Source organism: Pogoniulus pusillus, chromosome 4 (assembly GCF_015220805.1).
Source record: "Pogoniulus pusillus isolate bPogPus1 chromosome 4, bPogPus1.pri, whole genome shotgun sequence".
Lineage (NCBI taxonomy): Eukaryota > Metazoa > Chordata > Aves > Piciformes > Lybiidae > Pogoniulus > Pogoniulus pusillus.
In genome coordinates this window covers 38,811,064-38,822,279 of record NC_087267.1, presented here as the reverse complement: position 1 = coordinate 38,822,279, position 11,216 = coordinate 38,811,064, and the positions used below count along the sequence as shown (strand labels likewise).

Here is an 11,216-nt window from a genome sequence, read left to right as displayed (position 1 = left end):
ACAGCTCTGCAGGCAATGAAGCAGCTGCTTGTTCTAATGCTTTTCCCATGAGGTTAAGTGGGACTTTCTTCCACTTCTACTAATAAGAAGTTGAGGAACCAACTTGCTTAAAGCTTCATACCAACGACATGGGAAATTATTGAAGAGTACAGAGTAAAGATCTATAAAGTGTTTGCAGGAACTCAAAAGTGTCCTAATACTTCAATGAATCCTAGCTCCAGCATCAACTCTACCAAGGGACTGCTGTACCTGTTAGCGTTGTCAGGGGCAAGACTGATTCACCATCTATATCGTCTGCTGTCTGGATAAAACCATGGGAGGAAGGAACAATAAGCACAGTCTCATCATCTATTGTAGGCTGATCCACTTGTTCTTCTATTGTTGGAGAACCCAGGTCCTGCAGAACACAGAACAGGACATAAGAGTGTATTCTTGGTAGCATAAACAGGAAACCTGCTCTGCTCAGCCAAACTTCACAATAAGAAATAGATTCCCTGGGTAAATTTTATCTCATTAAATCGAAATGTCAACATCTAAGCTAGTTTAACATTTCTAGGACATTTTTCATCCTAGTGCAGGCATAAAAAACAAGACGAGAAGAATCCTACCCTGTAAGCAGTAGGAGAGGGCAGGGAGAGAGGAGATACTGCAAGGTGGTGATCATTTAGATAGTAAGTAGTGGAAAGGGTAGATACTCTGACACAATTGCTTTACAATACTTACCAGCTCCACAAATGCAGCAGCTTTACCTGAACTTCATAGATTCACAACTTCTGTGTCAAGTTCTAACTACTGAACACAGCTCAAAACGCCCATTTTAAATTGCTGTGCCATGCTTGTCCTGTCACTTGCTGCCTGTAGGTTGACTCCAAACATTTTCAGCTGAGCCTCATTGTATAAAAAAAATTGGCAACACACTGACTCCTCCCACATATGAGTTGTCAATACCCCTGACCTCTCCCAGTCTCAAAGAGCTGCTGCTGCTGCCTGTTGTAGTACTGGAACACCAGCAACACACCAGGCTTACTCAGTGTCATGGCACACTCTGGTGACTCTTGGTTTTGCAAACACAAATATTTGTCTTTTGAGAAGACATCCTAGATAGAAGAAGCAAGGTTATTTGGATTACAGTTTTTTGTATGTAATGTGACTGGTTCATTCAACCTTCAGGAACCACTGAAGAAGAATGGTAGCAAGTGTTGCCAACAGAATGGAACCCAGACTTGTCACTATTTTCAGAGAGGGGCTTGGGAAAGGGTGTGGAGCTCTCTGTTCAGTAAAACCCTGTAGGTCATTCACCTAGGATTTTTTTAGGAAAACTTGTTTCCCCTCAGTTGCACAATGTTTTTGCAAAGGCAACTGCCTGAAAAATCCGTGGTGCAGCTGAAGAGGAGCTGACTACCTGTGCTGCAGATCAGCAAATCAGTCTTAAACATGTACCCATTCATGCAAGGTACGTCGTGCCTGACCTGCAAAAGCAGCTTCCTGTAGAGCTCAGCTCAACCTGCCTAAGATGAACAGTGTGATGTGAGGCTGGAAGCTGGGAAGAGGAGGTGTGAAAAACTAAAGAAGCCATTGTGATGAATGGGCACCTTTCCCAGCCACAAAGAATAAAACCCTGCAGCGTGACTGCCTGCTTCCCACTACTCACACCCACAGGGACAGTACAATACTGGCAATGATTTAAAGCAAGCAAAATGTAGGCCTGTCACTCTAGAGTAACTTTTCATTTAGAATCACTCATAGCCAGTTCACTATTTCCTAGAATTTAAATACACATGTCAAACTCAAATCTGACTAGAAGTGTAAGGCAAATTACGATTCAGTTTGGTCTTCTATATAGAAGAAAAAGTTTAGTATCTCTTTATATCCTGCCAGCTGAAAATGATTTCTACAAAGCCTAATTAGGAACGAGGTTTACAGATAAGTTTAATAATTCTACCTCAAGAAACTGGTATTTTAAACTGAGAGTAGAATGCTGATGAGTTGCCTTAACTGTTGAGAATCTTACCACAACTATGTCAACCATGAGATGTGAAAGAGGAAAACAGAAATATAATCCCTAGCTTTGGGTGTATTCAGGGTTCAAATGCTTCTCTTGTAGTAGACTGTTGAGAGGTCCAAAGATCCCCCTCTTTGTAAAAGCAAAATGGATATGCAGTGTCTGTGATACATTTTTCAAAGGCAAAGCCTGGCAAAGTCAAAGCACATCAACAATGAATTTTCAACACTGGTAACAGTCTAACCTAATCAAGCTTTCACAGAAAGAGGTATTTTCTATTCACTAAAAGGAGTTCTCTTCTTTTTAGTATTTCTGCTTTCCTTGACTTACATGTTATCACAGTTGCAGCAACTTAAAGATGAGGGCATTTAGTATAAATAACCCAAATGTCCCAAATCATTTGGATAAACTAGTTTCTGCATCTCAGGTGTCTGAGCTTAATAAAACTAAGGCAAAAAAAACCCAATCAATTTTAAATGCTATAAATTCCAGTTTAACAAATACTTAACTGGAGTAGCCTGTTTCATAGAAGTCCTTAAAAATGCCAACTGTTATGCACCTCAAAACACATCATTAATATTAATAATAAAAAACCTAAATGGTCTACCTCACCTCCCTTGCTCAGCAGTTTACAAAGTATGTATGCTTGCTTGACAATTAAAGAAAGAATATCAGAGTAATCAGATGAAGCCAACTGCTCAATGACACTAATAGTCCCAATTTCTGCAATCACCATGCAGTAGTACCCTGAGTAGTGAAGCAACTCCACAGCTAGTAAGGTATTCAGTGCTCCAGGAAAAGTCAGATATAAGCCTAAGTACCAAATTAAATGCTATCACTTTGACTCCCACGAGATAACTAAAATAAAGCTCAAGGATAGAGGCTCTGAACAAAACACTCACAGAACTGTGATATCCATAAAATCATTGACATATTTCATATGAACAGCTTAACATAAAGTGAAAGATGCAGTTAAATCACTCTCCATGCAGAGACAGGGAAAGATAAGTATCACACACTCCCTCACCTCAGTAACGTAAGTGCTGGGTAAATCAGAGTGAGAATCCTCTTCCTGTTTCAGCCTGGCATCATGAATCTCCTCCTCAGTTCTTACCATCACTCCATCCATCAGTTCACTGCTATTCCTGCTGCTGAATTTGGAGGCATCATCTTCATTGTAGCCTGATTGTTCTTCATCACCCAGCTTGGACTGATGGATATCATCTGGGAAAGTATTGGTTTCCAGGGTATCAGGAGGCTCTGTCAGGTCAGCTGACTGAATATCTGAATCAACAGTAAGTTCTGCCTGAGTGACAGAGGAGGAGATATCTTCAGCAGCAACGGTGCGGATTATGACACTTGGTGTGTGGCACTGCACTGTGACATTGTCACTTGTATTTAACAAATGCTCTGGCTGTAAGCAGTATTTGCAAAAAGAGACACAAACAAAACCCAAAAAAGTCAGAGACTCCTCCTTTCCAGTCTTTCAGCCAATAAAAGCAAAAGGATTCAAAGAACTCTTTGGTAACTGTAATTTAGAATTTTACTTCTCTAGTATGTCATCCCAGATCATCTGTTGAGCTTTCCTGAGCTTATATGATGAATACACAGACTGAATTTAATTTCAACTGTTCTTTAAGTCACAAATGAAACAAACAGATTGTATGAAAGAGGCAACTGTTAGGTGAGGATCACTAGATTTAAAAGATCAGGGTTGTTCTTCCCTGCATAACTGTGCATCCCATTTGTTATTCAGTCTTCAGTTTGTTTCCCCTCCCTCAAACAAAAAGTAATACAGTCACTACTATACAAGTTTTGTGAACATCAATATTAACTTGTGAGAGTAACTGAAAATACCAACAAGGAGAAGGACTTTGCTGGGGGAAAAGCCACTAGATGGAGACACCACGTTCAGCTGCAGTAAGAACAACGTTGCAGAGTTCGAAAGCAACTTGAAGTTGCTTTTTAAAAACAATTAAAGAACAAATTCTCACTCTTCAGTATTTAAGCCAAGTAAGACTGTTATGACTTGAGAAATGCCTGCCAAATGTAGCATGCACACATGGGGACATGCATTACTATGTTTCCCTCCCTCCCCTGCCCAAACTCCGTTTTTTTCACAGCTCAAAACATACCGATAAGGCATGGACTATGATCTGCTCTGGGGAGGCTGGAGCAGCAGCAGCTGCTGTCAGGGTCATGGTAGGACTAGTTGTCAGTGTCAGAGGAAGGCCTTGGCTTGAGCTTGTCTGTAGTAAGTATGTACCCGGTGTTCCAGTTGGCTGGAGGTGGAAAGACTATAAAAGACAAAACAAGTTCAATATAGAAACATGCTGCCTTCCTGGGTAACAGCAGCACTCAGCACTGCTCATGTGTACATCAACCAGCCTAACTAACTCTCCTCTGGAAAACAAACAAACAAATCCAAACCCTTATAGAATCATAGAATCAACCAGGTTGGAAGAGACCTCCAAGATCATCCAGTCCAACCTAGCACCCAGCCCTAACCAATCAACTAGACCATGGCACTAAGTGCCTCATCCAGGCTTTTCTTGAAGACCCCCAGGGACGGTGCCTCCACCACCTCCCTGGGCAGCCCATTCCAATGGGAAATCACTCTCTCTGTGAAGAACTTCCTCCTAACATCCAGCCTATACCTACCCTGGCACAACTTGAGACTGTGTCCCCTTGTTCTATTGCTGGTTGCCTGGGAGAAGAGGCCACCCCTCACCTGGCTACAATGCCCCTTCAGGTAGTTGCACTGCTAAGAAGCAGAAATAAACTCACTTATAGCCTTAGACTACCAACACAAGTACTAAGGCTAAGACCCAAGCAGGACTGTATTATGCTGTACAACAGTATGTAAGAAAGGAGTACGTTGAGTTTAATCTTGAAAGTGAAAGTGTGCTACGAATTACAGTACAATGCAACTGAGAGAATCTTTGCTTGCTAGGAGCTTCCTGTGTCTCTGCTATGTCAGATTTCAACCAAGAAACCCAAGCACAAAGGAAAACTTCATAGCATTGAAGCATTAAAACAGATTTAAAGCGTTTAACTGTAATTCATGTTTTACTCTACAGCCCTAATGAATTACACTTTTAGAAACACATTTTGCTTTGAACTTCAAGGTTTCTCTTACCTTCCTCTTTGCAGTTGAGAACTGTTTTTGTTTGTTGTAGTTTTGTTCTTTTGAAAATGCACAGTTCCACAGAAGTAGCTGTGTTTAAAAGAAAAAAACCCGCAGTAACAAATCTCAGTTCTACTTACTGGAAGGATTTCAAAGGTCTGCAGTGCTCCACTGTTTAGTGTTATTGTATCAGAGTCAACAGTAGCAGCAGGGGAATCAGATGAAGCTGAAAAAGGAAGAAAAGGAAGAAAATGTGTAAATGAAAATGCTTCAGCCCTGCAGAGAGCATAACACCCTATAATTACTACATAGCAGGGTACTGTTAATTCCAGCAGTAAGAAAAAGAAAATTGGCTGCAATCCTAACAACAAGGTTCACTAATTAGTACTCAAGCTACAATTTAAAGAGGGCATTCTACAGTGCAAAAGAAAGGGAGTGTGGTTTTAGTGAACAAGGATAAAAGCAGAATTATCTGATGTGATCTAATTACTTTTTGTAATGAGATTTGTAAGAGGTTCTGTTGTAAAGATATCCTTTGGATCGTGTATTACTTGTTTTAAACTGGTGTCACATTTCATAGTGCTGTTTCCCACAGAACTCTTGGGTTTTTCATGTTTTTAACCTTTTCTGCCCTCCACATAATGTCCATCACTGATGAAACATCCTACCCTGTGTGTTATGATTGCAATGTATAAAAACTAATAAGTATTCTTACAAGTGTGTAATTACTAATGCAATTCCATTAATTCCAAAAGGAATGAAGCATTGAAAACAGTTTGTGTACATTTCAAGATCACCAAAAGCTTATACCCAAAGCTTTATAAGATATCAAAAAAACCTTTCTGAACCACAACTATGGGTTTTACTTTTCAAGAAGTCACAAGTTCCTGAAAACATGGAGGTAAATTAATATTTTATCTGGGATCATCAAGAAATTCCATGAATACTGAAAAAGATCTACGTGATGACAGGAGTGTCCCAAGCACTGAAAACATGTCTGTCTCTTTCTTCAAAGTAGAATAATTTTGGTCTTTTAAGAAGATAGAAGCTCTGATTTTAAAACTGTTATCGTTGCATTGGCATGTTTAAGGTTTCCCCCTGCAGATTTCCTGGCACCTAAGAGAAGACAGCTGTAAAGCATGGCCTGTCTATTACCTGATCAGTTATGTTCTTAAAGATTACAGAAACTATCCCTTTGAAACCTTGCACCTTCTATGAAATGCAGCTGAAAAGTGGATCATAGGTTCAGCTCTCATGGGACTGGGAAAGACACAATGCAAAATTCCCTTTGATTACACAAACAGAAACTCTTCAGGAAAGCAGACTGAGTGGGGAAAAAGGCCTGTTAGGCAGACAGGCATGTGACATCACAACATACAGGCTGGACGCAGAGTGGGTTGAGAGCAGCTCTGAACAAAAAGACTTGGGTGTAATGACTGAGAAGCTCATCATCAGTCAGCAGTGCACTTATGAAGCCTGGAAGGCAAATTGTGTCCTGGGCTGCATCAAGGGGAGTGTGGCCAGCAAGTCAAGAGAGGTGATTCTGCCCCACTACTCTGTTCTTCTGAGACCCCACCTTGAATACTGTGTCCAGTTCTGGTGTCCCCAACATGAAAAGGACACGGAGCTGCCGGAGTCCAGAGGGCCACAGAGATGACCCAAGGGCTGAAACACCTCTGCTATGAGGACAGGCTGAGCAAGCTGGGGTTGTTCAGCCTAGAGAAGACACTGAAGGGACTTTAGCAAAGCCTGAGACACTGGAACAGGTTGCCCAGGGAGACTGTGGATGCTTCCTCCCTGGAGGTGTTCAAGGCCAGACTGGATGAGGCCTTAAGCAACCTCCTCTAGTGGGGGGTGTTCCTGCCTACGGGGGGGGGGGGGGGGGGGGGAGTTGGAGCTGGATGATCCTTGAGGTCCCTTCCAACCTAGGCCATTCTATGATAGCACTCGAAAAGTAGATTAGAACAAGCTAATTTAATGAAATCATAACCAGGAGACTGTTTACTGAATGCCTACCCAGTCAGAGTCTGAAGAATCAGTTCTTAACCTGATTAACTAATTTTGAAATTGGCAAGACTGAAGCACTAAATTTTCCTAATAAAATTCATGACTAACAGTGCAAAATTGCATAAAATGGAGATGACAGGCTACATATGGGGTGACTGAAGTAACTTAATTGTAATTAATTAAGCAACTGGACTTGCTTAATAAGATTAGTTAGAAAACAAAGCAATAAGCAATGATCCAAGCAAGACCTGGTAATAATGTTTGATAATAAGGAAAGTTCACCCTTAAAAACATGGGAAACACTGACAGTAGTGTTTCCTACGCTACTACACACCTAGTGAATGTGGGGAAGGCTGTGGATGTAGTCTACCTGGACTTCAGCAAAGCCTTTGACACTATCTTCCACAACAAGCTCCTGGCAAAGCTGGCAGCTTGTGGCTTGGACAGATTCAAGCTGATATGGGTCAAAAACAAGCTGGAGGTCCAGGCCCAGAGAGGTGGTGAATGGTGCCGAATGGTGCCACATCCAGTTGGCTGCCAGTCACTAGTGGTGTTCCCCAAGGATCAGTGCTGGGCCCAGTCCTGTTCAACATCTTTACTGATGATCTGGACCAGAGGATTGAGTCCACCATCAGTAAGTTTGCAGATGACACCGAGCTAGGAGCAGGTGTTGATCTGTTGGAGGGGAGGAGAGCCCTGCAGAGAGACCTTGCCAGGCTGGATGAGTGGGCAGAGGCCAATGGGATGAGATTTAACAAGGCCAAATGCAGAGTTCTACTCTTTGGCCACAACAACCCCAAGCCATGCTACAGGCTGGGGACAGAGTGGCTGGAGAGCAGCCAGGAAGAAAGGGACCTGGGGGTACTGATAGATAGTAGGCTAAAGATGAGCCAGCAGTGTGCCCAGGTGGCCAAGAGAACCAACGGCGTCTTGGCCTGGATCAGGAACAGTGTGGCCAGTAGGACAAGGGAGGTTATTCTGCCCCCTGTACTCAACAGTGGTCAAGTCACACCTTGAGTACTGTGTCCAGTTCTGGGCCCCTCAATTCAAGAGAGATGTTGAGGTGCTGGAACATGTCCAGAGAAGGGCGACAAAGCTGGTGAGAGGCTGAGGGAGCTGGGGTTGTTTAGCCTGGAGGAGGCTCAGAGGTGACTTCACTGCTACCTACAACTACCTGAAGGGAGGCTCTAGACAGGTAGGGGTTGGTCTCCCAGGCAACCAGCAATAGAACAAGGGGACACAGTCTCAAGTTGTGCCAGGGGAGGCATAGGCTGGATGTTAGGAGGAAGTTCTTCCCAGAGAGAGTGATTTGCCACTGGAATGGGCTGCCCAGGGAAGTGGTGGAGGTGTCCCTCCATCCCTGGAGGTGTTGAAGAAAAGACTGGATGAGGTACTTAGTGCCATGGTCTAGTTGATTGTCTAGGGCTGGGTGCTAGGTTGGACTGGATGATCTTGGAGGTCTCTTCTATCCTGGTTGATTCTATGATTCTATGATCAAACTGTGCCAGGGCAGGTTTAGGTTGGGCGTTAGGAAGAATTTCTTCACAGAAAGAGTGATTGCCCATTTGAACAGGCTGCCCGGGGAGGTGATGGAGTCACCATCCCTGGAGGTGTTTAAAAGGAGACTGGATGAGGCACTAAGTGCCATGGTTTAGTTAATTAGAAGGGTCAGGTAATAGGTTGGATTCAATGAACTCAGAGGTCTTTTCCAACCTGGTTAATTCTGTGATTCTGTGATCAGCTGAATGTCAGTGTTGTGGTAAAGGGTTGGACTTGATGATCTGTGAGGTCTCTTCCAACCCTGATGATACTGTGATAATGTGATACTGTGAGTTGGCAGGTAATGGTTTCCAGAGTGTTTGTGCCTAGAAATAACTGAATAATAAAGAACAGGACTAGGAAAAATACTAAATACCTTCCTTTCAGGGTCCTTCATCAGAACTTAGGGACAACAGTGCATTGATTTCACATGATATTCATTGTTCTGGACAACAGCTACCAGCAGAAATGTAAAGAATAAACACACGTCGTCTGCTTAAGAAGCTTGTGTACTGAATGAAACCTTTTCAAAGAACATGTTATATGGCAGCTCTTGTGTGCATGCACACAGATACCTACAACTCCTGCATCTAGGCACTCCAATTGCAGCTTCTTGATACTTTTACAGAATCACAGAATGATAGGGGTTGCAAGAGACCTCTGGAGATCATCTAGTCCACGCCCCATGCCAGAGCAGTATCACAGTATTATTAGGATTGGAAGAGACCTCACAGATCATCAAGTCCAACCCTTTATCACAGACCTCAAGGCTAGACCATGGCACCAAGTGCCACATCCAATCTTGCCTTGAACAGCCCCAGGGACGGCGACTCCACCACCTCCCCGGGCAGCCCATTCCAGTGTCCAATGACTCTCTCAGTGAAGAACTTTCTCCTCACCTCGAGCCTAAATTTCCCCTGGCACAGCTTGAGGCTGTGTCCTCTCGTTCTGGTGCTGGCCACCTGAGAGGAGTGAGAGCAACCTCCTCCTGGCCACAACCACCCCTCTGGTAGTTGTAGACAGCAATAAGGTCACCCCTGAGCCTCCTCTTCTCCAGGCTAACCAATCCCAGCTCCCTCAGCCTCTCCTCGTAGGGCTGTGCTCAAGGCCTCTCACCAGCCTCGTCGCCCTTCTCTGGACACGCTCAAGCATTTCGATGTCCCTCCTAAACTAGCAGGCTCAGCTAGTTCTGTCACAGTAATACCTACACAGTTAGAAACAGTCAGATGGAGTACAGAAATCCTTAAACTGAAATTATGGCAAGACCAATGAAGAAACAATAAAGTTCTTTTTAAAGAACTTTAAGGAGCCCACTGCTCCTTCACCATCAAAAAGCTTTGGGTTTCATGGGAGGACAGTGAGTTGGTTCATTCCAGTTACTTACAGACATGGGTGATCTGGACTGGAATCTGCAAGGCTGCCATAGGGCTTGGTGCATTGCCTGCGTTCTCCTCTAAGCGAGCCACTCGGATCTGCACGTGCTGAACGCCCGAACTAGAATTAGGGTTTGCTAATCCACCTCCAGATTTGTTCTCCGAGAGCTGGTGTCCTGAATTGTTTTTTTGATTCTCGTGGAGTTGTTTAAGACCCTTTATGAGCACTGAGTGAAAGAATCCTTGTGTTAAAGCGTGTTGAAGAAGCACATTTGAAATGCAGCACGTGAGATTTATCCAAGATTAGGAAAGTAACCAAAATCCTTCTAAGTTTGGAGCCTTATAGGGATGTATCAACTAGAAATTCAGCACATATAAGAAACACATTTATACTGAACTATTGGAGTTCACTTGATTTTCTCAAGGAACCCTGACACTTTAGGATACTTGGAAAGAGAAGAACAGTTCATAAAGTTTCAGACCTCTCTAAAAACATGCCTGATATACCCCCATGCTATAATCAAGTGCCACTATCACCAGTTGTGTAATGCTGCTACTAGAAATAAACCCTCCAATCTTACAAAACATGGAAGTGGATTTGTTCAAGAGGTTGATACTGGAAACAGGAAGTGAGAGAGAATTAATCTTACAGTGCTATACTACAGTTCCTCATCTGCTTATGAAGTGGCACATTGCTCTACTGAAACTACCCACCTTTCCTCCCTGTGATCACTTTGGTCCCACTGAGAGAGCAGTTAACATCTACTAGGTTATGAAAGCTGAGGCCTCTGCTTTTCTAGCATTCTATACAGCAAACTGATAAAACATCTCCCACTCTTGAAGACATCTCAGAAAGAGCAGAGCCTGCTGATTCAGTGGCATATTTATCTCATGAATTACCTGATACACCCACTGCCTGTTCAGGCATGGTAAACCTAAGAGGGCTGCCTTCTTAACTGCAGCCTCCAGGTGAGACTTTGACCACAGCAAAAGTGCCCATTAAATTATACTTTTCATTACAACATGACTAATCTCTCTGATTTTTTATTCCACTCTGCCCAAGGCAGAGAAAAGGAAGACTGAAGGTCAGAGAGATTGAAATATTCTTTGGCTCAGACACTAGTTTATCCAGCCAAGAATGAAAAACACTATGAGAGACATACTTGGA

General features: G+C 43.1%; 1 protein-coding gene across 3 annotated transcripts in view; it reads right to left on the bottom strand.

Annotated features, from left to right (window-relative positions):
* DMTF1 (cyclin D binding myb like transcription factor 1) overlaps positions 1-11,216 on the bottom strand; it is a 34,862-nt gene that overhangs the window by 1,881 nt on the left and 21,765 nt on the right. For all 3 annotated transcript variants that reach the window (XM_064142596.1, XM_064142594.1, XM_064142595.1), the window contains 5 exons: positions 10,060-10,275; positions 5,270-5,355; positions 4,138-4,299; positions 3,030-3,416; positions 250-397 (listed from right to left, as the gene is read on the bottom strand). In XM_064142596.1, coding sequence (XP_063998666.1) covers positions 250-397; positions 3,030-3,416; positions 4,138-4,299; positions 5,270-5,355; positions 10,060-10,275 — 999 coding nt within the window. The remainder of the gene's footprint in view (positions 1-249; positions 398-3,029; positions 3,417-4,137; positions 4,300-5,269; positions 5,356-10,059; positions 10,276-11,216) is intronic.